Genomic DNA, 27,323 nt, shown 5'->3' with positions numbered 1-27,323 from the left:
GGCCAGGCCTGGCGGAGGACCCCGGCGTGGGGAGGTGTGAGCCACGCATGGAGGCACGCACCGGGGCCTCCTCCAATGGGAAGCCTGGCTGCCAGGCCTCGTCGCGCCCCATTGGCTGGGGGAGGTGGGCGGGGCCTCCAGCCCCCAGCAGACGCAAATGAGGCTTCACCCAACATTCCATGCAAATGAGGACAGAGAGCTGCTGGGGGGTCACGTGGTGAGCTCACGTGACGGGCACGATGTCATCAGGCTCCTCCCACTCCAGGATGATGTCACACCTCCAGCTCTCGCGAGAGCCCCCAGTGGTGCCCCTTGGCGGGCGCGGGCAGGAGGGGCAGGTGAGCCCCGAGGCCGGGGGACGCCCCCCACATGAGGCCCCGCCCTCAGCCACGCCCAGCTCATCTGGGGAGCCAATAGGAGCATTGCCCCAAGTCTCTTCCCATTGGCCGTCTGCCTAGCATGCAAATAAGCTGCAACGTCACTTCCTGGGATAAATCGAGCGCCATTTTCTCTTTCTGACTCTGGATGAGGAGCGGGCGGAGGCCGGAGGGCGGGCGCTGGGCGGCGGGCGCTGCGCGCGGGGTCTGAGACGAGGTCGGTCGTGGGCCCCAGCGATGCCGCCGCCGCCCTCGCAGTGCGCGGACTGAGCGCGGCGGCAGCAGCGGGCGGCAGCGGAGGAGGAGGAGCCGCGGGGCGGGGAGGCGGGCACGGCGCGGCGCGGGAGGGGCGCGGCGGCCGAGGCGGCGGCGGCGGCGGGGTCAGCGCTGTGAGGAGCGGGAGGCGGAGGCTGCGGCGCGGGCCCGCGACCCGGCAGGCGGCGGCGAGGCGGCAGAGCGGCGGCGGGCTCCCCCTGCAGCCCGGCCGGGTAGGTGCAGCGGGGTGAGGCGGCGGCGCCCGCAGGCGGCCCGCCTTGAGGGGCGCGGGCAGGGCGGGCTCTGCGGGCGGCGGCGCTGTAGCCGCGGGGGCGAGCCGGCGCGCCGGTGGCTGTCAGTAAGCGCCGGCTTCAGAGCGCCTCGCTGGCTATGCTCTTCTCTCGGCTCGCTTTGGCGGGGAGATGGGAGCCGAAACCCTTGTATCGCTGAGGGCTTGTGGGCTTCGCTGGGGGGCGGGCGGCGTGGGGCCGGGTCGCTGGCAGGGGGTGTTGCCCTTCCTCAGCAGTGGGGTTTCTGAGTCTCCCTGCCCGGGAAGCGCCTGGAGGCGCGGAAGGGTTTATGCTGAAGTCCCCGCGGTAGCTGGACCGCTGCGGGCGGCTCCTCTTGGACCCCAGGGTGTCCTCCTCGGGGCTGTCAGCCCCCTCGCGCTCACCGTCCGGCCCGTCGGGGCTGCCGGGCAGTGGGGGTGCCCCTTGGAGTGCTCTGGAGACCTAGGCGGCTAAGGGGGCGCGGATGGGGCAGGGCTGAGGGGTCGCTGCCTGCTGGCGGGGTGGCGAGCGCTGGTGCCTTGCGGGGTGCTCCCGCCGTAGCTGAGTTGGCTAAACCGCAGCGCTGCCCGCTTCGCTCCCTTGAAGGCTGTCCCCGTCGGCTGGCGGGGAGCGGTGCCCCTTTCAACCTGCCCGCAGCCCTCTCGAGCGGAGGAGGGACTTCCGGGTTTGCCCGTGGTCGGAAGTAGAAATTAGCCTAGTGAGACGCTTTAACACAAGGAAGACTCGCTGCTTTATGACTACTGTTTGCTAAACAGCTGTTTAGGACCACTTTTTTTTTTTTCCCCCTAATTTCTGTCAATACTTAAGCGAGAGAGTACCTAAGGAACCAACTTAACAGGTTGTTTCTAAGTCTGTGAATGAAAAGTCTTAAGTTCTAGACAATTGGGTATTTGAAACGGTTTATGGAGAACTGTAATGTGCACGGGAGTAGTATGCATGCAAAATTAGAACTAAAATGTTAATCGAATGCAGAATTACATTACATATTCCTGCAGTACTTCAGCAATGCATAGATTTTTTGAAAAAATGAAAAAGTTTATGAATAATGTTAGCAAACATAACCCATACAATGCAAATCATTAAAAACATTTGATTATGCTTACCTTGTGCTTGAGAGCAAGAAGCGCAAACTTCTTGTCCTGATTTGTAAATGGAATGAAAGATAGTTATTTGAGTCTTGTTGCAACAGTTCATAGTTCTGTACTGTCAAAATTATGAACATCTCTCAACTGATAAACACTTAAGATCTCACAGGTAGCTATTGGGGGGGATCAGTTGTTTTCCTTAACAATTTTCTATCATGAAAAATACGTGTTTGAACCCCTAGAAGTTTTAAAGACTTATAATGAAATAAAGACTCACTCTTGGGATCCCCAGTCCAATTTATATTCTAGGCTTCTTGGTGCACCTGTTAATAAACTTTCAGTTTAATTTGGAACAAAAAAAGGGTGTTTCTTTACAGCAATATTTTGACAAACTGTATGTAATAAATATGCTATGTAGTTAATCTAATGAAAGTTTTGTAAAAAAACCCAAAACAACAAAACACCCCAAAATATAGCAAATCTTCAGACACAATGAAGAGCACATGTCGTGGTTTTGGCAAACGCATTTTTACACAAACACGTTTTTATAATACCTTATGTTTGTTGACCACTGGTAGAGCTGCCTTGTGTTTAAACACTTCAGTCCTTCTCCTGAAACTTGTAGCACAGCCTTATTGTTTTCAGTTCTGTCCCCTTGCTCAGTTATTCACGTTGTGGGTTATCTGTGCTGTGGACTGTTCTGTGCATTTGCATGAAATGTTTTTCAGTCATAGCAGGCTGACTAGTGCAGTACAAATGCAGTTGTACCTCTTCCGCGAGTAGCTGAACTTGGTGTGTGACTTTTGATCACATATGCATGGGGCTGATGAGTCCTGTGGGATTTGAGTAGGCATCACATAGATGCTCAAGGCATCTAGAATGAGCTTGGGTCCTGCTGAGTTCAGTTTCTGGCTAATGCTGATCCCCGAGGGAGTCAAGCTTTGTGTGAGTTGCAGTGCTCTATGAAGGCTCCATGAGTTTGAATGGTATAGTCCTTTCTCTTCTAACTAGCCTTGTGTAACAGGCTTGATTGTGTATTAATGAAGCATCACATTTAAACCACAGTAGCTAAAGTTAGTGACCTAAATGAATTTTGATCTGACTTCTTAGGGAAGATGCAGGCTGATGTGCTGTATCTTTATCTATGTAATCACATGCCTTAATGCTTTTTACTGTCTTGGCAACTATTGAATGATGGCCATCTTTTGTTAGATTAGATGGCTCTTTTAACAAGTATGTGGTATATAGCCAAGAAAATAATAAAATTATCGTGACTATGAGATGTATAATTTGAGACCCCCTAAAGGTTTCTGTTTTAGTTGCAGAAAAAAAGTTTAATTTATTTTTTTTTACCTGATATTTCTGTCAGGTTGCACTTACATAGAAATGGGAGTTTAAGAGGATAAAGTAGCATTATTTTGTTGACCGGAAGTACTCTTAGTAAGTTTTATTAATCTGTTTTTTTCTGTAGTCAGTTTAATTTTAATTTACCACAAATGAAATAATAAACAAGAATATTATCCATTCTAATCAATTTACTGTTTTTCTTTCCAGGAGTCAAATCTTTCAAAGCTGTTAAAACACCTAGAGATGTTGATAGGAAGCTTATATGCATTTCTTCTCTCTCCCTCTAAAGGCTGGATAAGCTTTGATGGTGCCAATGTACTGTTAAATCCAGTTAGGTCTCTCTCAGAAGGCACAGATAAGAGTCCAGGGAATGGAACCATCTGTGTAATATGCGGTTGAGCAGATACCCAGGTATGACTTCTTGGAGGGCTTGTAAGCTTATCAGAAACAAAACAAATTGCTGAGAGTAAAATTTAGTACGGCCAAGCTGAACTCACATTCTTCTAGGCAGTTTCTCAGCATGCCTGTCCTCCTAGCTGCTGTCTGCCATCCAGTGTTCTTGTTCTTAAGGTTCTGAGAATCAGTAGGTCACATGCTCTCATTTAATTTTCAGGAATGAAGCAGTTCTTATTGGTTTCTCAGCCACTAATGAGTTTGCTAAAATGGAAGTAAAGAATTCTGTGTTGGTCCTTGTCAACTCTGATAACTGCTGAAATGTAAGTTGGTAAACAAACCTTTAAAAATACTCCCACCCAGATATCCCAAACCTGAAAGTCTTTATAAAAATCTCTTCTAGAGTTACTAATGACCATTTACTAGATAAAAACGTATAAAAACTAATAATGATTGGATTTCCAAAGCAGATAATATGAAAGGACAAAATTCCATAAGACACTCCTATTTCCCTACTATAAGTGGTTCTATGAGCAAGAGGCTAGTGAAGGCCGTCCTGCTAGAAACATGTCTAGAGATGTGGTTTCCATGTGGATTATCTAGTGTCTAAAAATTGTTACATTGCAGCCTTTTCCCTGCGGGCCTTCTAATAGGGTTTCTCTCTAGCTGCCTGTTTTCATGAAATGTCTAGACAGTTTACTGTCAGATTTTTCTGGATGTATTTGCATGCATGTGGAAGGCGCATTTGTGTGTCGTCTTTGCTCCAGCTGCATACCAGCTTCATATTTAATCTGACTGCATATGCCTGGTTTCCTTAGGAACACAAACGAAACTTTTCACCGTGAGCACAGTCAATTACTGGAAGAGGTTGCCCGGAGAGGCTGTCAAACCTCTGCCTATGGAGGTTTTTGAGACCTGGCTGGCCAAGATGCAGAGTGCCCTGGTTGCAGCTCATTGTTGAGCCTACTTTGAATGGGAGTCTGGACTGGATGTCCTCTTGAGGTCTCTTCCAAGATTAATGACTGTTGTTCTAAGAAGTAGACTAAAAGGAAGGCAAATGGGAACTTTACAACTTGTGATGACTTTTTACTTTGAAAAGGTGAAATGTTAGTATTTTCACTTTTTTAATGCAGAGAGATTAGTCAAGCACAGTTACTCGGCAAGCTAGTGATATTTGACTAGTAGGATGCTGTCCAGACTCTTACCTTGTTGTTTAGACTAGTGTTAAAATAGTACTGGAAGTGAAGAGTTGTGTTTGTGATCTTTGTTGAAAAGCTGAACGTAGTTGGATGTTATAATGTAGAAATAGACAGAACCTTTAGTGTTGGATAAACTCCAGTTTGCTATATTTTTATGGAGGTGTTATCTAAATGAACAGTAAATGCAGGAATAGATTGGTGGAAAAAAATGCCTGAGCAAGGGTTGAAAGACCTTTTTAGAACTGAGTTTGGGACATCAGCTTCTACAGTGATGGTTTTGTTTTGCTAATAACTTGCCTTGGTTCTGTTTATGAAAAGGTACTGTCTGTGGAAACTCAATGGATTATCAGCTTTTTGGAAACTACAATTAAAAGTAGTTTAAGATAAACTTGTCTTTTAGGTAGCCAGTATGGTAAAAGGATCAAGACTCTTGGCTGTAGTGTTTTCACGTTGAATTTGCTGGTTTAGAATGGGATGTGTACCAACAGAAGATTGACTGCAATTGTGCATGGAAAGTGCAAGCTAAGGCTTGAAGAACATCCAAAATACAAGACAAATAAATTAGTAGTAAAAGAGCATGGATAATAAATTGTATAGTAATCAGGGAATTAAACTGAGAGCTTGAGTTAATAAACTTAGAAGGCTGAAATTTTGTGACCTTTATGATGGGGCATTACTGGTCTAATGGGTACAGAGAATGTTAGATGAGTAACTTGGAGGCTTACTCCCGAGCAGCTTTTTTTTAAAGACCGGCTGAATAACCTTGCATATGATGCAGAAATGTACATCTTTTTGGACTGAAGACCAGCTACCTGAAAACTGGAAAATAAGTAACTTGTATTCAAGTTTCTTTTTCTGTATGTGTTTTTTTGTGTGTTTGTTTTGTGTGGTGTTTTTTTTTTTTTTCCTTTCTTTCTCCTGGATTAGTGACTTCCATTTCAGAAGGATTACTGCTTAAGAAAACTCTTGAGATAGATGGATGTTACATACTATACCATCTTTGTAGACAAATGTTTCTTTTTTTTGTGAGATAGACATGCTTCAAGAATTGTCTGCTTCACCTTCTTGAGTAGCATCAGTGTATCAGTTAAAGGACTGAGATGGAGGGACAGTTTCCTCTGAAGCCTAATGATGGAAGTGCAAGATCCCACCTGTGTGTTGGGGTAATCCCAAGCACAGATACAGGCTGGGCAGAGAATGGATTGAGAGCAACTGTGAGGAGAAGGGACTTGGGGGTCTTGGTGGATGAGAAGCTCACCATGAGCCAGCAATGCAAGCTCACAGCCCAGAAAGCCAACTGCATCCTGGGCTGCATCAAAAGAAGTGTGGTCAGCAGGTTGAGGGAGGTGATTCTGACCCTCTAATCCACTCTGGTGATGATCTAACCCACCTGAGTACTGCGTCCAGCTCTGGAGCCCCCAACATAAGAGGACATGGACCTGCTGGAGTGAGTCCAGAGGAGGGCCATGAAGGGCTGGAGCGGCTTTGCTATGAAGACAGGCTGAGAGAGTTGGTCTTGTTCAGCCTGGAGAAGAGAAGGCTCTGGGGAGACCTTATAGCAGCCTTCCAGTACAGGAAAGATGGGGAGGGACTTTTTATGAGGGAGTGTAGTGATAGGACAAGGGGTAATGGTTTTAAACTGAAAGAGGGTAGATTTAGATTAAATATTAGGAAGAAATTCTTTACTGTGAGCATGGTGAGACCCTCAAAGAGGTTGCCCAGGGAAGTTATGGATGCCCCATCACTGGAAGCGTTCAAGGCCAGGTTTGATGGGGCTTTGAGTAACCTGGCCCAGTGGCAGGTGTCCCTGCGCATGGCTGGGAAGTTGGGACTAGGTGATCTCTAAGGTCACTTCCAACTGGAACTATTCTGTGAACCATATCTCTTTTCTGGCTCATCTGAGCTGGTGACATCCTGTCAACTCTGTTGTGACCTGAAGTGCACCATGAGGTTGGTGCATATAACCTGCTGTCATAGAGGGACTGATCATAAGACTTTAACCAGAGACTATGCAAATTCCTGTTTCACTTCAGTGTAAAAAGTAGATTAAGATGTAAAGTCTCAGTTTTAGTCCTTTAATTTTGATAGAATGCCGGACTAGTTACTCTGATTTATTCCATTCTCTATAGGTTCCTGTTCCACACCCACTCCAAGGTATCAGAATGTCTTCCAGACTTCTTACTGGTAAAAAATACTAGAAAACAAGACTAGTATCTGTCAAATGGGGCTCCTTCTCCATTTCTATCTACACACCTTTCCTTTGGGGGGAGAAGAAGAGGAGCATAGCATGTGAGTTGTTTGAATTTTAATTTTGAAAAGCCTCGGTTGTATGTTTTTGTACATAAATTAAGGTGTCTTTTTTTTTTTCTTCTTGAGTGATGACACACAGAGTAGAAAAAGGTTTTTTCTTTTTTTTTTTTCTTTTGGTTGGTCTTAGCTTGTAGCTTCTGTCTTATGTGGGAGGGATTTTTGCAACTGTTTATAGGAAAGTCTTGCCTTTTAAGGCAAAGATTTCACGTTGACAGTGATCTGGCTTTTTTTTTTTTTTGAGAAGTATAGCTTTTAGAGACATTCTGGACCATCAAGGCTGAAGTACTGTTTGGGTGTTTTGGTTTTTTTTCTTCTCATTAGAACTTGTTGTGGAGGGAAGAGTTGTTTAGCAATAAGGACTGAGATATTTTAAACTCTATTGGGTCATCTGCCAGCTATTTAAGAACAAAGGGATACCTGTGAAGCTCCCAGTGACTTTTTTCAGTGCAGGGTATTTCTGTTGCGTTCTGTGCCCATTTAAATTTCTTAATCTCAGTCTAAATTGCTTTTTGCTGTAATGTAGAGAGGAGGTAATAAAGGCTCATACTTCAAAAGCTAAGCCAATGGGGATACCTTATGATGTACTGGGAGCTGAAGATAAGCAACCGATGCATCCATAGCCCAGCTGCATGAGGAGTGATAAAAGCCTAGCTGTTGGGGAAGTGATAATTCCTTCCTGGTGATATGTTCTAGACAGATGGGCAGCCATGCTGCACAACAACCCTTCAAACAGATGACCCACAGCAGATAAGCTGTCTTTCTATAATCTTGCTGTAGTCATCGTCCTCCTTGGTATGTTGGACTCTAGCTATCACAGCTTGCTGGAGGGAGCAGGGTAGGGTATAAATCCAAATTCTGGAGTAGGAGAAGGTGATTAGAGCTACATATACTTCGTCAGAGAAGGAGACCTAAAAGCATATGGGTATTAAAAAAAATTTGTCCCACTTTGGCATATGTCTATCACTGCCATACATCAATCACATTTTCTTTCTACTGCATTAATATTGTAGTAGCTTGTTTTATGCCAAGGTCCATATCAGCTTACAGCAGCAGAAACTTCTTCAGGAAATTTAGATTTAACTAGCGATCATTTTTTAAGTATGTACATACATGACAACAAACCAGATTATCAAAGAGGCATTTCATCTTGATGTGAACATTCAAAGTGAAAGGTGTTGAGTTCCTCCTTCCTAAATGAGATGATAGCAATTTTCTGAATATAACTTAGTAAAGTTCTGGTGTTCATGTTCTCTTACAAAAAACCCCACTAAACACAGTGTAGCTGCTATATAAACACAAAGATATCTGAAAGAAAATCTTGGAATTTTGTTTAGATAGGAGAGAAGAAATGTAAAGGTTTCCCTCCCAGCCCTTGCCCCCCTCAAATCAGATTCTGTTTCCAAGTGATCCATTGGGAAATACTAATGAGACTAGTTCTTTGGTTTAAGGCTTTTGGGCTTTCATATTTAAGAATACATTTTTTCAGACTTTAGTTTCTGTTTTAATATCGTTAAATGCAAGTGCCTGTGTTCAAATATTCATCACTTTTTTGTATTTTTTTTTTTTCAGGAAAAGTGCAAAATGTTTCAAATTCCTGTTCAAAATCTTGATAGTATCAGGAAGGCTCGAAAAAAGGTGAAGGGCATTCTTGTGGATCTTGGGCTTGACAGCTGCAGGGAATTGTTGAAGGTAAAGCATTTGAAATAATGTTAATCAGTCTGAAATCTAAACCCTTGAAAAATATTTCACTTTTTAGTATATATATGATACTCCTCTGCTACACATCTTTACGGTGGAGTCTTTACTTGAAGGATTACTCATATGCCAAGAGTGGAATTTAGCATTTTAGTATATAACATTGAAAGAAACTGTTTCTCGACAAGATGTGTTCTAGGTAGTGCTGCATATTCTCTGCTAGTAATGTTTCAACGAAAGGAAACAGTACAGCTGTAGGAAAAACAGCACAGACTAATGAAACGCTATTTGTGTACCACACTGCAACTTTTTTGTGATTCTTTTAAAATCACAAGCAGATGAAGACTTGAGTCTGCTCAAAGGCATCCCAACATATCAAGGGCAAGCCTCTGAAGGATATACAAATTGTCAGTATTCCTGAAAACAGACAAGCAGTTTAGACCTAGTAGCCTTGTTGCAGACCTTTGAACCAGGAAATATACCAAAATTGGGAAAAATATCAAACTTGGCTTACTGAGTTGTAATTCAGTTCTGCATCTTAAAAAGTATGTGCAAGTGTACTGGGGTGATCAAGATGAACCTAGTACCATTGTTGCCACTTTCAGGAGAAGGTATTGTGCAACAAGCAGGAGGAATTCACACCACCAGATTGGCAAGCCTAATACCAGAAAAAGTGCAAACACAGTAATACAACTCGGTGACTAAACAGTAGTGTATTTCAAGCAACTGCTCCGCAGGCTTTTTTGCTGTTTAGTATGTTCGTGACTTCACATTGACCGTAGTTAAGAGTTTGGATTAATTCTGTATGATGGTACTAAAGTAAGTTAACTCTCAGTAGGGGTGCTATTGTGTCTTTTGTGATGTCTTTTCTGAAAGTCTTAAGTAAACAGTTTGGAAAAAAATGCTTAGGATGTACATGCGTAACTAATTATGGACCATTCTTGGTTATTGCAGTTGAACAATGTTTGATATATCTAAATAAATGTTGTAAGAGCTTAGGGAAAAGTGTGTTTGTCTAGTAATTTCCATTTTCATACTGTTTTTATTGTGTTATATATTGTTTTGCAATTAAACCTTTTAAGTCAGAAGCTGTTCTATCTTCACCCTTTGAAGTAGAAATGTTTTGATGATGCTAGGTTTTTTGCTATGAAGTTGATTGCAGTCTAACTTTTTGATTGCAGTTTGGGGTTTAATGGTGAATGAGGAATAAGGTGTTTTGTGTGTTTGGTTGTTTTATTGGGGGGTGGGGGTCAGTGTCTGTTTGATTGGTTTTGTTCCATTTTTAATAAATGGTGGTGGTGGTGAACCCAGTGAACACTTCCATTCTGGAAAAAGCTCTGTGAGGTATGGGCCAAAAAGATACCATTTTATTATTTTTGCAAATAATTCTCCCTCAACCAAGTTCATAGTTTCAGTTTGTTTTTTCCAGGTAATCTGGGACTGGTTTCTTCTTGCCTTAGCAGCAAGAAGAATGGTTTTTAGAACTTAATTTGTACTTGGCGCATATGATGATGGTATTTCTTTTTGGTAGAATAGGGTGTGTGGTGTCCTAATAGGTGAGAAGTAGCTTAAGTTTGGGTTTTTTTCCCCTCAAATACTAAGATTGATTTCTGTACATTGTTCTTGTGAGGAGGCTGGACAATTTAGGAAAAGGTATGAAATGATATGATACAAACTTGACCTGCTGTCTGGTCTTAAAATTGGCCTTGAATTGTTCTAATAAGGCATCATAATGGAGAGTAGTTTGTGAGGAAAGCGAAGCAATTTCACATACAACTAGTATCTCTCTGTAGCTTGGAGAACAAATGGATTAGTTTTTAGGCTAAAAGTTCTTAATTGATCTCTGCTAGGTAGAAAACATGAGCCTTTTGTGCAAGACTACTGGTTTGATTCTCAAAGTAGTACTTTTAAGTATGCTGTAATGTCAGGCTTTCCTTTAGTAAACTATTTTGGCTTCTTTAACGTACTGTGATCTTTAAGTCTTCATTTAAACTCTGTGCATTTTATCTTTTTGTTCTGGAAAACAGTGATGGTGAAACAGAGGGGAGAACAATTCTTAGTTTTAAAATGTTTTACTTAGAAATACCCACCATGCATCAGGATTGATAGGTGAATATTTCTCTGTAGGAAACAGCTGTTTCAGCAAATGAATCTAGACTTACTGTCACACACATTTGGCATGTGGGAATTTGGTGTTCCAGTCTAGGAGCCTCTCTTAGTGGAGAGTACTCAAACCGAAAGCAGAACATGTTTGAGGTAGGCCACAACTGTCAAGAAAACTTTTTTAACGCTGTGTCATTTCCTCTAGTGTGTTTGGCCAAAGAATTGTTAGTAAATCTTGAATCTCTTTGTTTTCTCTAGCAAAAAATATTCTTTTTTTTTTTTAAGAAAAGCATTGTGTTCTCTAAGGCTGTGGGATTTCTCTTTTTTCCATGCAAGGGTTCTTTCTAAGGTGTTTTTTTTTAAGAAGGTTTGACTGAAGGGCACATAGACGAATCATTCAGTGCCTAGATGTCGTTTAGAATGGAAGGGGTTGGTTTGTTTTGGCTCTGAGCTCTTTGGGATTCTCCTTGGGGAAATTCGAAGGTTGAAAAAGCTAGAAAGCTTATTGCAAACTTAGCTACGTTTTTCTAAATTCTTGAATAACTTAATTCAAATTATCACTGGCATGACCTTCTGGTTCAATGCAATCTGTTACACACATAGGGATGCTCACATTTTCACGGTGTGGACAGGAGCCTAATGCAGACAGAGCACGCATTAAGTAGGCTTGTGTATTTGTTTGACTACTAGAGGCTTTGTTTCTTTCTCTTGCTGAGTATATCCTGTGTTGCTTGTAAATTTCACATAAATATTGCATTGGTTTTTTGACCACAAACTTTAGATTTGTGAATTTCACTTCTCTTGATGATCTAATATTAAATTGTCTTTATTACTTGCTTCTGGTGTTCCAATGGGGTTTGATGGAGAGGTGAAAACATCTCGCCCTCTCTAAGCATCTTGCAGAATTTTGAGTGAAGAGGGGTTTGTGAAAGGGAAGGAGAATGCGAGGGGAGAAGTGATGCTAGTTTTCTGTGGGTTAGGCCTGGATTTGTAGCCTGTGTTTCATCTAAGACACTCTGAAGCTAGCCTAGAGTCTTCAGAAATGCCTAGCAAAGAGGAATCTAATTATTTTTTTCATTAAGTTTGTGTTTAGATATGTGTAGGCCTCAGAAAATTGGAGAGGAACTTACGATTTTTAGATTAGTAGCTGGCTTTGGCTTGAGGAACATAAGCTGCTCTGATGTGATTGATTAGAAAAATGCTATAAGGAAAGTTTTTTATCCTGACACGGCTGTTCCAGACATGATAATATTGTTGCTTTTACAGCTTGTGGGAAAATACCGCTGCTCTTTGAAATAAACTTCTGAGAATATCTTAGTTTTTCCAAGTTAAAAGTGTAGCAATGCTATGAAGATTTAATACTGTTGCAAAGTAAACTGTAGTGGTAACTTAATAAATGGAAGTAAATAGTGAAATATTACAGATTTAGGAGGAGGAAGGTAAAAGGAGAAAGTATCTTCCAGTGTTCACTGTGAACTTGTCTAGAAGCAATGAAGTTAAAGTGTAAATATTTTCACTCTTATTTTCAGTAACTTTTAAGTGTTAATAATTCTTAACTATATTACAAGGCAGTCACATGAACAAGTGTTTGAGATAAAATCAGTCAAAGGAGGGTCAAAGAAGTAATTTCTTTGAACTGAGTTTTGAGACCTCTATCTGAATACTGTGTGGATTTTCCCATTCGTCCTCTGTCTGTGTGGTTTTTGCTTTTTTCTTTCTCTGTATTGAGACTGTTTTTGTATTCAGAACAGACTGCAAAAGCAGATTATTTCTTGTTTTCTTTTTTCTTTTAGAATCTTAAAAGTTTTGACCCAGGTGAAAAACACTTTTGTAACACCTCATGGAGTGATGTCTCTCCTTGGGAGTCTGTGGGCAAAAGGAAGGTATGTATATTTGTGTTAGAAATTCTGGGTAGACGTGCATGTGGAGTCACTGAATTTTATCACTTTCAGAAGTCCTGGAAAAGTTAAAATACACCTTTTTATGGTTAAAAGAAAAAAAACTTTAACATTTATTTTCTAAGTACTGTTAGTCAGGGAATAATCTTTCACTTCCTCTGTGTTCTTCCCTGCAATGTACCTGACTATCAGGTTATAAGGACATTTGCTGTCTCTAAGGATACAACCTTGAACATAAGTATTTAAGATGTCACACTAATCTGATATGTAGTCTTAATGTGCTTTTTGTTTCATTGGAAGGGTGAAAATGTGATTGCGCAGACACGAGTGGGTTAAACTGAAATTATCATTAGCAGCTTGGGATAGGGTTGCAGTGGAAGACATATTTCAGTTAGTGTAGTGAAACAGCTTTTAGTTCTATATAGCTGTAATCTTGTCTGAAGCTAGAATCTACAAGAAAGGCAGGGTTGAGATGAACAAACCAAAGGACTTCTTTAACTTTCTATTCTAGCAACTTTCTAAGATACTATGTAGAGCATAGGAGTATATCCAGAAGAAAAAGTAGCCTTTTCTCAATCTTGCTGAAGAGACTTAGGGTTCCTGATGGCTTCTGTGGAGAAGGCATGTCAGCAGTGTGTAATGGTTTAGAATAGTGTGGTAGTGGTTTCTCAGGAGGTTTTTTTAACTGCCTTTACCATCTTTAAACTGAGGCTATCAGGTAGTCTTTTCCTGAATTTAGGTTCACACATAAGACTGGAGGTTCATCTGTTCAAATGAATTTGTGGATGAGTCAAATGTGACTTGTTTCACTTATGCCTATAGAGACAGATTGCATCTAGCCTCTTAGCACCACTTCAGATAAGGCTTACAGTTGCCTTTGGTCAAGACTGCCTTTAGTTTAGGTGAAGGGAATAAATCCTGTTAATTGTTATGATGGTATCTGGGTTTTTTTCCCCCCCCTCTCCTTTTTGTTTCTTCTATATGCACATGGAAAACTTCTCCTTTTACCAGTTCTCCTGGCTCCAATCAGCATGTTATCTGAGCTCCAGCCTTGCTGATTTTGTCTTTTTTGACTTTTCTTCCACCTTCTGACTAAAAGAAATTCAGTGTTGAGAGATCTTCTGTGCTAGATGAGCAGGGGAGGTTAACACATCCTCCCCAGACGTGAAAGAGGAGGATGGAGACAGAGCAAGCGAAACCTCCTGTCTAAAACTTAAGATGAAAGTGTTTTGGTTTTTTTTTTTGGTCTTCCTTCCATGGTCCTTTAGGAAAAATGATTATCCATTTCAGTAAAAATGGAAAAGAACAAAAAAAATACCATAGAAAGGGAATCTTCTTTCATCCCTATTGTCTACAGAGAGACCAGGCAGAGAGACTTGATCCCTTACCAGAAGGGAGAAATACAGATCTTGACTCAGCTACTCAGCATGACCAGTAGTATGTGGTCTATATCTGTCTAAAAATAAGATTGGAATCTGATCTGATGAACTTAAGTGTAGAGTTTGTCGTGTGTTGCTGTGGCACAGATTTGCCAAGCTCTGTCTTTTGGCTACTAAATTTTCTTGAAACAGCCATGGTTCCTTGCTATATATATCGTTCGTGTATCTTGGTGTTATGCTGCCTAGGTCTGGGAGAAAAGTAGTTGGTCCTTCAGGATGTTCTATTCCAAAGTTGTTGCCATAAGGGGAAAACAAGTTGTTTGGGCTAAATTGGAAACTCAGTAGGCTGGAGGAGATGTCTATTTAGATGAGTTGGTGGTTTCTACCATCAGTACTATTTTTAGGGAGACATTAATAATTCTGGAAGAACTTTGGGTTTTAGAGGCTATGTTTTTTGCGTGTCTTTCTGCTCACCTCTACATGAGACTAAAGAATGGAAAGTGTTACTGTGTCCTAGGGTATGTTCTTTGGAGTGGGACTAATCAATTTTTCCTAAATGCCTCTAATCAGCCTTTTTGGATTCCATTTGTACATTTTAGGGTTGTGTTGGTCAGTCTCCAAGACAGTTCATTTTTCCAAAATGGCTTAGAATTCTAATTTTGTCAAATCTTCTATAGAACTGAGATGCCATTAGTAGACTGCAGTAGCACGTGCAAGCATAGATAGCAGCTTAGATGCATATGCAAGGAGAACATAGTAACAAAATCATTTTTGGAGGTGTCCATGTGTAAGTGCTCTATTTCATACAGAAAACATCAAAGTAGCAGACTTCCATATACTTCTATTCTGCTGAACAGATTTTTAGGGATTTTTTAAATTATTTTTGGAGTTTTTTGAGCCTAGTGGGACTTAGGATTCGTCCTCATTTGTTAGATCTTAAAGGACAGAACTTGTTTTTTCTATTGCTGAAGTCTCATAATTTTTACCTCTATCAAAAGATAAATGATCTAAGAAGGTGTAGAACATTATTTCTCCTAGACTTACCAGTATGCAGGTACTGGGTCATTTTCTTAGCGGTGTACTGCAATGCTTGTTCGTGTAACAGGCAAAAACATCATTACTATAGATGTGGTCCCAGTGCTGAATTAATTCACTATTCCAAAGTGGAGCGTTCTCACTGCACCTAACAACAATTGTTCAGACTTAGCAGCAAGGAAATACTGCCAGTCTATTATATTATAAGTTTATGGGGACAGAAAGACCCAAACCAGAAATGGGGGGAAGTGAAGAGTGTATGGGCCCTGTATTTAAAAGCATATAAGCTTTTCTAAGCCTCAGACAACCAATTAAAATGAGCAGTTGCCTGTCTTTGTCACCTGACTTCTTCAGAAGTAAGGCTAGTGAGGTGCAGCTTTTATTAATGCTGTGTATGCTTCATTAGTTCAGTAGTGTCACTGGCCCTTCTCTACTCAGTATACCTTTGAAAGTAGGATTGAAGGGTCTTCTGATTTGCTCTGGTGCTGTTTTCTAGCAGCTGAGACCAGGCACCTGGAGAGTATAAGTAGGGGATAATTCACTGATACCTTCACAGTGTACTCATCAGCTGCCTTAGCTAGCCAGTGGCTTTATCTGACCCAGTCTTTTGAATTTAGAGGTTAGATTTTGGTTATCGTCAGGAGATTCTTCTGGTATTTCTGATAGATGGCATCTTAATGGCGATATGAAATGACAAAAAATAACTGTGCAAATTTTTGCTACGGATCTTCATAATGTGTCTGTGACATGTATGTGGGTGATCTAGCTAGGCTGGATGCCTACATAGCGGTGGAACAGCTTGTTCCCTTTGGATGGTGTTTTGTAAGGGGCAGAAGTCAGTAAGGTGAAAAACACATCTGAGGGAACAGACAAGTTCCACTAGATGTTTGAGAGTGCAGATTTGTCACCTGGATGATGTTGTGACTAATTCTGTAGGGTGTGGCAGTAGCCAGGGTTAACTTTCTAGGAAGTTGGTAAGAAAAAATGGTTGATAGGGCTACCAGTTTTTCGGAAAGAACAAATAATGTTTGTATGGATACAAAAAGTAATGCTGCAAGTGTCATGTAATTCAGGAAGCTAAACCACTGTTTAGTAGAATTTAGGTTTATTTTTATACAGTTAAAATATTTTTCGGAGAAGAATCTATGTAGTTTATAATGAGTGTGCAAGAGGACATTTCTTAACAAAATCACTGTGATGGATGTCCGGTATGTTGAGATAATAGAAAGAGGTCATTGCTGCTTTATCATAAAGGGGGTTTTTATTCCTTTCTATTATCAATCTGGCTCCAAAAGAATGTTCTTACATTAGTCTTTCATGGCTTTGCTGGGAGAGGTACTTTTGGAGAACTTTCAGTGAAGGGTGGAGTATTGAAATACATACAAAAAAAAAAAACAAAACCCCACCCCTTCTCTCTTCTGTCTTTTTCTTCAGTAGATAGGAGGTGGCCCTGAACTAAATAAAACTTTTAAATTGTCATATTAAAAGGGCTGCTATTGCTAGTTGCTGCGGCTTCACCTCCTACGTACAGTGGCATACAAATTTTTCATAGCTTGTTCTGTGATTCGCATCTTTATGAACAGGATTGCTTTGTGTGACCTGGAGTAGAACTGAACTCACTTAGGGCTTAATAAATTATAGAGAAGCAAAAAGGGCACAAATGTTTCTCCCTTTAAGTATTTCATCTTTAAGTCTGCATTTCAAAAACAGATCTCCACGAAACTGAGAAGATACATGCTATCCATCCAGTGAAGGCATTTTTGACAGGTGATAGTGCAGACTTACTTTCAAACAGATAACAGGGATTTAGGAACTGGCAGTTTCTAAGTGGATGTTTTTGTTTTGTTTGCAGAGATACAGAACAAAGCCGTACTGCTGTAGCTTATGCAAGTTCTCGTCAAAATTGCTTACTTCGTTCAAGAATCACTTGCACCGTTACCATGAGGATGAAATGGACCAAGAGCTGGTGGTTCCTTGCCCAAAATGTGCATTTGCTTCTGATCCCAAAATAGTGGGAAAACATATCCGGATGTTTCATTCATCTAATAAAAGAATACAGAACTATACAGTCAGCATTTTGGATGGCATGAAACAATTCAGGAGTGACATCATAAACTTTACATGTCTAAAATGTCACTTTACAGACACATTGTATTACAATATGAAGAAACATGTGCTGATGAACCATTTTCAAAACTTAATAAGTACATATTTTGGCCAGAAACCTGATGAAAGTAAAGAGAATTCCATTGAGCACTACTGTAAAAAATGTAATGCTTCTGCAAACAGCCAAGATTCTTTAATGTATCATGTCTTGACAGCTGAAACACACCGAGACCTGGAGAACAAACTTCGGTCAGTGATTTCAGAACATATTAAGAAACCAGGACTCGTGAAACAAATGCATATTGCTCCAAAGCCTCCCCAAGGTGTGGCAGTGGCTACTCCATCTGCAGGACCCGCTGCTGCCCCAGCAGGTTCTGTCACAGCTCCAGCTTGCATCCAGCTTGCATTTCCACAGAATAATCAGAACCAGAGTGTGGTGCAGCCAAAAGCAGTTCAAAACACAATCAGATCACTGCCTGTTCCAAGTGCCTCTGGTAGCCTGCCACATACAACTTCTGCTCCGGTTGCTACCCCATCGCATGTTACTCTTGTATCTAGTAATCTTTCTGTAGGTCAGAATAGCGTTAATATTCAGCCATCACCTTCCCAGCCTATCATTGTTTCCCATAGGCTCCCCCTTAATCAGCCTGTGAGAGCTGCAGCTATTCCTCTTAATCATTCTGTTGGGACTGTAAATAGAACTTTGGCCCCTGCAGTTCTTCCTCTTAATCAACCTGTCAGGCCTGGCCTCTTTCCTGTTAATCAACCCATTGGTACTATAAATGGTCCAGTTGCAGCTGGAATGCTACCTGTTACTCAACCTGTCAGCCCCGTGAATGGACCGGTTGCACCAGCAGTCCTCCCTGTGAATGGACCAGTTGCACCAGGAGTTCTCTCTGTCAACCAGTCTCTTGGGAATGTGAATACACCCATTGGTCCTAGGGTCCTTCCTGTGGCGCAGACAGTTGCGTCAGGGGTTCTCCAGCTTAACCAGCCTGTTGCTTCTGGGGTTGTTCCTGTCAGACAGCCTGTCAGGCCTGGGTTTCTTCAGCTTAATCAACCTGTTGCCCCAGCAGTTATCCCAGTAAATCAGCCCGTTCAACCTGCCGTTTCTCAAAACACAACTTTTTTGACTGCAGGTTCTATACTTAGGCAGTTGATTCCAACTGGCAAGCAGGTTAATGGGATACCTACATACACGCTTGCCCCAGTTTCAGTTACTTTGCCAGTACCTCCTGGTGGTGGAGTAGCAACTGTTACGCCACCACAAGTGCCCATCCAACTAATGCAGTCTGGGACAGTAACTCAGTTGTCCCAGCCACCAGCTGGTGCACCCTCTCCTCCAGTGATTTTAACATCTCAGAATATATCATTACAAGCCTCCCCACCTGGCCCTGAAACAAGTCAGGCTATCAGACAGGCTAAGCAGTGGAAGACTTGCCCTGTTTGCAATGAGCTTTTCCCATCAAATGTCTACCAGGTGCACATGGAGGTGGCCCACAAACATGGTGAAGTAAAAATGGAGGAAACCCTGGAACCTGACAAACTTGCAGCTTGTGCACCCTTCCTAAGGTGGATGACAGAAAAGACAGTCCGGTGTTTCTCTTGTAAATGTTTTCTCTGTGAGGAAGAGCTCATGAAACATCTCTTGATGCATGGCTTAGCTTGCTTGTTTTGCACAGTTACTTTCCATGACTTAAAAAGCCTCGTGGAGCACAACAAAACTACACACAATGGGAAAAAGCAGTTACATGCAGATTATAGCAACAGAGGATTTCAACTAGGTAATGATGCTCAGGGTGACCTTGTATTTCCACACTTTGATTTCAGTACAGTGTTACCAAAAGAAGACATTGGTGAAAGAGAAGTACATTTGGCAGTACTTGCTGGACTAAATTCAAGGACGCTTGTCCCCGTTTACATCAAAGTGAAACCTCAGACAGCAGAAGTGAACAGTAGATGCAACAAAAAAGTGTTAACCTGTCCCTTTTGCTTTGGTACGTTTGTTAGTAAAGAAACCTATGAAATGCATTTGAAAGAGCGGCATCATATAATGCCAACTGTTCATACAATTTTGAAGTCTCCTGCTTTCAAGTGCATCCACTGTTGTGGTGTGTACACTGGAAATATGACTCTGACAGCTATTGCTGTACACTTGCTCCGTTGTAGAAGTGCTCCCAAAGACAGCAACTCAAGCGTGAAGATGCAGCTTGAGTGTACTGAGAGGAAAGAGCTACTGTTTGTGAATGGTGAAAAGCATGATTCTGTGATCCTGAAAAGAAAGCAATCGGATTCCTGCTTTGTTGCAGAACACCAAAGGAATAAGGAACAGCAGCCTCTGAGCTTAAGTACTGGCATAGCTCTATCTCCAGAAAAAGAAGTGAATTCAGGGGTAGTGCCTTTCAAACGACAAAAGATTAATAGTAGGACTGAGATGAAGAAGCTTCCTTCTAGTGAGGATCTTCGCATTCTAGCCGTAGATCCTAAACAGTATGATTACAACTCCTATGAGGCTCAAAACCAGTTTCTGACAGACTACTTTCATGAGAGGCCATATCCTTCTAAAAAAGAGATGGAATTACTTTCCTCACTGCTATACGCGTGGAAAATTGATGTTGCATCATTCTTTGGAAAAAGGAGGAATATATGCCTAAAAGCGATAAATAATCAAAAAGCATCTGTGCTGCTAGGTTTCAGTATGTCTGAACTAAAAAATATTAAGCACAGTTTGAATATAAAAGATGAACCATTAGATATGTAAACAAGCTTTTTGTAACAGCTAAAAGCAATCTGTAATTGCATACTTATCAATTTAGCAGTTTATTGTATTATTTGTTTTAACTTGTAGACTGGCCTGTTGAAGGGTGCAGTAGTACAAAAAGTCTCGTTCAGTTGTGACTGTTATTGTGAAAGGCACACGTAGTTGTGTATTTGAAAAAGCTAAAACCTTCAGACTTGCCCATCTGGAATTTGTTTTAGCTTTTTATTTTTTCTGGACTAGTGGGTTTTTTTGTTTTTTTTTTATTTGGGTTTGGGTTTTTTTGTTCTGTTTCCCTTTCTTCCCCTCCAGACTCCCATTACACTTTTTATACCACCATGTAAAACACTTGTCCTGTTAAAAACAAATTTTATTTTATTTTTCTGCAATGTCGTCATCTTTTCTAAACAATAAAATGTATAATGTTGGCTAAAATTCTGAGGTAAACTATGTGAACAACATTTATTTCATTATTTGTGGTTTTAAGTCCTAATTTTTTTAGCCTATTTTTTGTTTTATCTACTGAAGAGGTGATTGTAGCCTTTACATACATTGCCCATTCAAATTCCTGGTGCACTGGTAGCAATAAAATACATGGCAATCTTTTTTTCTTTTCTCAGTTAAAATACTTCTGCTGGTTAAGTCTGGTGACCTGAAGTATCTAACTGGTATTAACATGGTGGGGACTGAGGAGCTTGGGGGTGCCTATTGAAGTGTTATAATTAACTGACTTGAAATGGTTGTGTTATTATCTGTTGAATAGATCTTGCTAACCAGAAGTGTTTACTCTTTTTGTTGGTGTTGAAGCCTGGTTGTTTAAATACCTATTGTTCAAAGCTTGGTAGCAGCGCTTGGTTTCTTTTGTTTTCCAAAAAGCAAAACTGCTTTGGAGAGTGTCACATTGCTTTGATGCGTGGAGTATGTGACTTCTGTGCACATCACTTGTCTGTAGAAGCCCTATCCAAATATCACCAAAGAAAAATCTGGCATTTATTTTAAATTGTTGAGGCATGAAGTAGTAACTGAGCAGTACCTCCTCCCCAGAAAAATAGATATATGACTTGAAGTGCTTTGAGTCAGAAATTGTACAAGCTGAAACTGGATAAATTGGGGAAATCAAGAGTACCTGAACTGTTGATACTCATGTAGTGTTTCTTTTTTATTGTCCTATAGAGAGCGTAAAAATAGTATAAAACCCAATAGACTGTCTTGTTCAATATGAGCTACCTCCCCGTTACAGATTGCGGAAAAGCAGTTGGGAAGGTTCACTTGAGTTGAAGAACAAACTGTAGTACTGGTGGCTGCATTGAGGCCTTGTTTAGTATGTTCCTTTCTTTCTGCATATGTTTGGTTTCATCTGGCTTGTCAGACATTGCCTCCAGTATTTATTAACAGCCAGTTACAATATGCATTATTTTTTCTTCATTATCTTCATCCCTGTCTCCCCACCCTTCTTTCCCAGAATGAAAAAAAAGAGCAGACTCTTCTTTGATTTCAGTTGTGCCAGTGTTACAAGGGAAGGGTAATATGATATACCCAAGCTTATTTCCATTTTTTTAAGTGGTAAGCAATAGTTTTTAAAGCAGATACAGAATTGGTTTTTGTACCATTTCTAAAAGGGCATGACATTTTTAGCAGAATTTGGTGACTGTCCACCTACGGTTCTATAAGCTGTTTGAAATTCTATTTTGGATACAGTCTTGATATAGTGATAACTTCAAAGAATTTTAATGTGTATGTAACATACAGTTAAATTAAACTGAGAGAATCTGCTACTTGGAAAAACCTAGTCATCTAATAGCCTTTACTAAGCACCATTTATGGGATTGGCCGCATGCCTCACCCGAAAGAGTGACAGTGAGTAAGAAGTGGTGTGTTCTTATAGCCTAAAAATAGCTCATTAAAAACAACAACAAAACAGAAGATATTTGGGCATAGCACAGTTCATGAACCAGTTTGGAGGGCTCTGAGGGAGGAAGAGGGATGCTCTATAGAAGTTCTGAAATCTAGGCACTCATTTTCACTCTTTAGACCTTGATACTGTGAGCCCTGTAATTTTTGGGGTAGTTCTGCTGGTGCAGATGAAAGTCCGGCAGGGAGGAATTTGGCAGCGTGCAGAGAGCTTGCCATGAAAGGTTGTTCTTGAGATAACAGCGTGGCATGGAGTGGGGAGCTGGGAAGTCATTTCAGGGTTCATCCATGCTTGGATGAACCAAGGGAGCAATCCAGTCTTACCAGAGTTTTCCTACCTAGTGTACAATGGGGATGTTAAGTGTTCTATTTATTGGTCTTTGATTTCACAGTTTCAAATAAACCAGCCTTCTAACTTTCTTTTAGGTGTGTGTGCAAATGATTACCTATCCCCCCCCCATCGAGGGAACTCGATGTGACAGTTTCTTTTGGTGCAAAATAGCTGTTAAAAGACACAAAAAGAAAGTAAGACAAAGAACTTAGATCCAGATGGTTTAGGTGGACTTTAGTGCATTATAGTAGTGTCTTCTATTATCTCAGATTCTGACAGCTGCATATTTTCCCAGAGACTGATGTTCTTAAATCTCGGTACTAATTTGCTCTCACTAAATGCTCCTCCTTTCATTAAATGAGAACTGTAGAAATGAACAAAAACCAGATGAATTTTGAAATGTGAAAGTAGTGACTGAGACACAGTGTGGTCATGGTTTTCAGAAAAGCCAAAGGGCCTGAAAACAGCCAAGTTGAATCAGTGGCATTTGCTGTAGGCTTCTCACATGTGAAGTCATTCGGTTAGAAAGCGTTAGTCTGGAAAGATCCTGTCCAGGGCTAAGCATGGGCAGCGTGGTAAATGCCTTTCTGGCACTTTTCTATGGGCAGAGCCTAACGCTCCTGGTATATGCTGTCGGGGAAAACAAATCTACCAAAGGAGCTGCCCTCTGTAGCAGGCTTTCCGAATGCACGTCCTTAAAGCATGTGGATGACGCTCTGGTCCACTGTAAAAGATGTCCGGTTGTGAAAAATACTGGTTGGTCTGCAGGATGGTTGTAGAAAGTACTTGTTCTTTATGGGAATATAAAAAAAACCCCGCACCTGCGTGTATTCTGCATCTGAAATATATTGGTCTAGAGAAGTCTCTGTGTTTGAGAACTATTTTGTTGTGGTGTCTTGAATTTTTGAGCAGAAAAATTGTGCTTGTGAAATAGTTTGATAATGCTGTTTGAATATGTAACAGGAAGGCGTATTATTATAATGTGACTTGGTCGTGTTGCTTCTGTATACATGTGCTGGGAGTTAAGTTGTTACTGGTTGGTAAACGGATGTTTTGGTAGGGGACAAAAGACAAAACACCCTTGTAATTGGTTTTCAGTACTGTATTCTTGTGTTGAATACTATAGTTCACCACTGCATCAGACTGGTTTTTTTTCCCTCTTCATTGTTTTAAGTTGTTCAGGAAAGCTTAGGGGCTTACTTAAGTAGCTGTTAAATATAATGTTGGGTGTGCAATTCCAAACAACCATCTCTATAAAACTGTAATTCTACTGTAGCTGGCTGTGCCAGTTTCAAATACACGTTTGTCAAACTTAACCGTGGGCACATTTTTCTAGGAAAGATAACTTGATGCTAAGTAGCAAAGTACAGATACACAAAGAAAAAAGCTGCAGTCTAATGCAAGGGAAAAAAAAAACAAAAAATCCCTTCAGAAAATGTGCATGGCTTGTTTTAAAGGTCAGAAGAATTTTCACTCCTTCCTCTGCAAAATATACGTGAAAAGGACAAATTGAGGGTATTCAGGAATGAAGCAGAAGTTTGTGGTGCTGCATGTAAAGTCTGACCTAACACCTTGCTTTAGTGCCTACTTATTTCATTTCTCATTTCAGTTGTCTATCTTGACAGGCAAGCCGCAGCTGTGACTGTTTCTCTTTTTACGTAGGTACCGGATCCCAAAACATGTATGAGATGTGGAAGACTTTCTCTTGTGGACTGGGCTTGTTACTGTCAGCACATGGTATGCCAGCAGTGACACCTTTTAGAGAAGGAGGTGCAGAAAGGATGCCGTTGGAGCCTCTGTGAGAATACAGTTTTTGGCACGTAAGGACCTAGTTCTGGAACATGCGTTGTGAAATCATTTCTAGGTCATGAAGGACAAGCACCCTTAACCACTTCAGTTATGAAGTCGTCGTGCATAGCACAGACATGCAACATTGTCTGTCCTGGGACTGGCATCACACACTATGCTAGAGACCAAGGACTCAATTACAAGCTTTTCGGAGCGCTAAGAACAGTCTCCTCTCTTGATCTGGGTAAAGATTTAGGGCTGCGAGGGCATTGCTTACCTTAAAACAGGTAGTTACCCTTGAAAGCGTTGGTGGTCTGCTGTATGTGTGATCCTGCATGGGATTAAGTTCTGTCTGATTAATGCTATAGCGATTGCATGTGATCCTTAACGGAGGTAAAAGTGTAAGATGGGCTGATCAACAACTGTCTTGTATGAAGCACCATGCCTTAGCAGAGCGTGAGCAGTGCAGCTGAATCTACTCTTGTCTTGGTGTGCTTATTTTGGAATAACAGCTCATTTTAAGGTAGTAGTTGGGATGGATCTTATTAATGGTATTAATGATACAAGAAGTGCAAATCTATTAACCAAACTTGTTACTGGACAAAAAGCTGTCAGGCAGCATTGACGTAGAGAAGAGCCGGTATTGTATTTGAAGAACTTGAGGGCTGGGATTTCATATGACAACATCACGATTTATAAACAGGCGTGCAGAGAGCTCAGCCAGCACAGATTCACCTGTGTGGCTGCCGCTGCTAAAGGCCAGGGGTAACCTTGGCACAAGCTGAGGTTAAAGTGCGACCACGTGTGCGCTCGGCCCGGCATCCTACCGAACCTGCGCTAGGGTCAGGGCCATGAGGTTCAGAAACAAGTGCGGTTTGGGCGGAAAGCTGGCTTTGAGATAAGCACGGGCACTTTAGCTGAGGGGAGGTGTGTGAGGTGGCTGCACCTGGTAGAACAGAGGTGGCTGCCCAGGCTCAGGACCTGGCTTCTTGCCTTTTGGTGGACGAAGGTTCCTGGCAGTGGCACTGGGGGTGGGCGTGAGGGCCTCTCCTGCCGACTGAGCTGCTTCCTCCGCCGTCTCTGGAGAGCGTCCGCCAGGCTGAGCGGCTGTGCCAGCTGCCGCCAGACCTCCAGAGGCCTCACTCCGTGCATTTCGGCTGCTGGTGTGCGCCTCTGGGAATCTCCAGAGGATGTCTGAGCCCAGCTGACAGAAAGTAACGACAGAAATGAGCTGGTGGCAAGCGTAGCACTGCGTGGGGCAGCCTCCCCTGGAACAACCATCTGCCAGCTGCTGCAAAAAGATGTAGCCTGGTGATGGGCTGGAAGCCCAGCTAACGAGGGCAGGGTGCTTACTGTGGTTAGGACGTGCAGGTGCGTTTCACCTTGGCTGGAGTGATGTCTTGAAGGGGATCGTGAGCTCCCCACTAAAAGCCGCGTGAGGGATGGCTTCTGCAGGTGGGTTTCCAAAACGTCTGTGGGGGCGGTAGGCTCGCACTCGCTTTATCTCTCTGGCACGTGTTTGGAAGGGCCTGGATTTTGCTGAATGCGGTTTTGACCCGAGGCAGGTTTGAGCATGTCCCTGCAGATGTGAGGAATGCGAAGAGGAGCTGGGGTCCCTGGATGTCGGGGGGCTGTGGGGGTGGGCAGTGCGATGGGGGGACCCTCTCTGGGGCGTGAGGCTGAGCTTGGCTGGTGCCACTGCGCCGAAGGGACCCAGGGCTGCCGGAGGTCCACCTCTCCTCTGGCAGAGCAGAGGTCCTTCTTGCGGGCAAAGACATCTGCTACCAGATTTTTCTGATACCCTTTCTGTTCTTTATCAGGTGCGTTAGCTTGGACCAGAGGCTTTCTAATAAAAATTATTCCAAAATTTTATTATTCTAAGAAATAAAATGTGGAATACTTATATAAAAATTTAAAATATTCTAACAAAAATTATTTAAAAAATTGCATGTACAATTCTGAATGCCTTAGTTTTGGGGGAGAAGGGGATGACCCAGACCAACACCAACAGCAATAAAAACCTCCTCAAGGTTCAAGGCTTCTGGGGGAACAGAACTTGGCAAAGACATGTATTGTAAAAAAATAAGACATTTTCTCAGAGTAGATGCTTCTGTGTGCTTCCTGCTGTTTCTGTTGCTTGAGCTACGTGTACCTCTGGGGCAATGAGATCCACTGCGCATAGAAGTATCTGAAAGTATTGGTGTGGTTTTCACACTTTCTATCCATTGGTTTTGAAGTAGGTGGAAGAGAAGTGGTAACTGTCCCCGCAGTCTCTGTTATATGCATAACTTTTGCTTTGTGACTGAATGTTGTTAGATCTGCTTGGTTTTGCTGGTCAGATTTTCATGCTGTAGATGGAGTATTTATATCATGCTGAGAAATGCAGATTTCTCTTGGGGAAATCCGCAGCCATAAAACTTTTAATTAACGGACACATCATTATTAGAAGATGTTTAGCTGGTGGGGCCAGCCCTGTTCCGTCTCTGCGGGTGGAAGAAGGTGGATTTTTAAAGGAATCAGAAGGGCAAAGATTTAAACAGGCAGTTTTAGACAGATGAATTCACAAACCCTATAAGCAGACTCAGGTGAGATAGGAGGGATGAGCTGTGCTGGAAATACTATGTTGGTGACAAACCCTGTCACCTTATCACCCTAAGAGTGATAAGCCCTGTAAGGGTAGGGTTTTTTTTTCTGTTTGTTTGTTTGTTTTTTTCTTTTCCTTCCTTTCCCTCTGTACTGCTAAATAAAAATATACCATTTGTGCTCATATGACAAGTCAGCTTCTGCTCACCTATCCCATGTCCATGAGGGGTCTGAGCTGCAGTCTGTAACGCTGGCGTTATGTAGCTTGAGACCTCCAGAAGCTGGGTGGGAGGTCTCTGAGAGGAGAGACCTCTGCTGGAGAACATGCCTGAAGAAATCCTGGGAGCAATACTGGGTGCTTTTTTAGTTTGAGACTCACTGTGTGTGTAGCTGGGGGGGTTTCAAAGACAACGTGACAGAGAATGATCCGCTCACGCTGCAACCAGTGCAGGGAGCCCCAGAAACCACGTGGGAGGGCTG

The 27,323-nt window shown here is 42.0% G+C and overlaps 1 protein-coding gene across 11 annotated transcripts; it reads left to right on the top strand.

Annotated features, from left to right (window-relative positions):
* Nucleotides 1-261: 261 nt before the first annotated feature.
* ADNP2 (ADNP homeobox 2) lies at nt 262-20,677 on the top strand. Of its 11 annotated transcripts, XM_074575722.1 has the most exons (8): nt 265-865; nt 3,644-3,765; nt 3,968-4,070; nt 4,566-4,846; nt 5,981-7,235; nt 8,826-8,945; nt 12,848-12,937; nt 17,219-20,677. In XM_074575722.1, exons 6-8 carry the CDS (start codon nt 8,838-8,840, stop codon nt 20,231-20,233), a joined length of 3,213 nt encoding a protein of 1,070 aa, XP_074431823.1. In that variant the 5' UTR covers nt 265-865; nt 3,644-3,765; nt 3,968-4,070; nt 4,566-4,846; nt 5,981-7,235; nt 8,826-8,837; the 3' UTR covers nt 20,234-20,677. The 11 variants fall into 11 exon arrangements, with proteins under 11 accessions (XP_074431833.1, XP_074431830.1, XP_074431823.1 ...); XM_074575724.1 differs by lacking the exon at nt 4,566-4,846 and having other exon boundaries at nt 7,076-7,235; XM_074575723.1 differs by lacking the exons at nt 3,644-3,765; nt 4,566-4,846 and having other exon boundaries at nt 7,076-7,235.
* The last annotated feature ends 6,646 nt before the right edge of the window (nt 20,678-27,323 follow it).

Source organism: Larus michahellis, chromosome 2, assembly GCF_964199755.1.
Source record: "Larus michahellis chromosome 2, bLarMic1.1, whole genome shotgun sequence".
Lineage (NCBI taxonomy): Eukaryota > Metazoa > Chordata > Aves > Charadriiformes > Laridae > Larus > Larus michahellis.
Note: the sequence above shows the minus strand (reverse complement) of the source record. Positions and strands in the feature narration are given on the sequence as shown.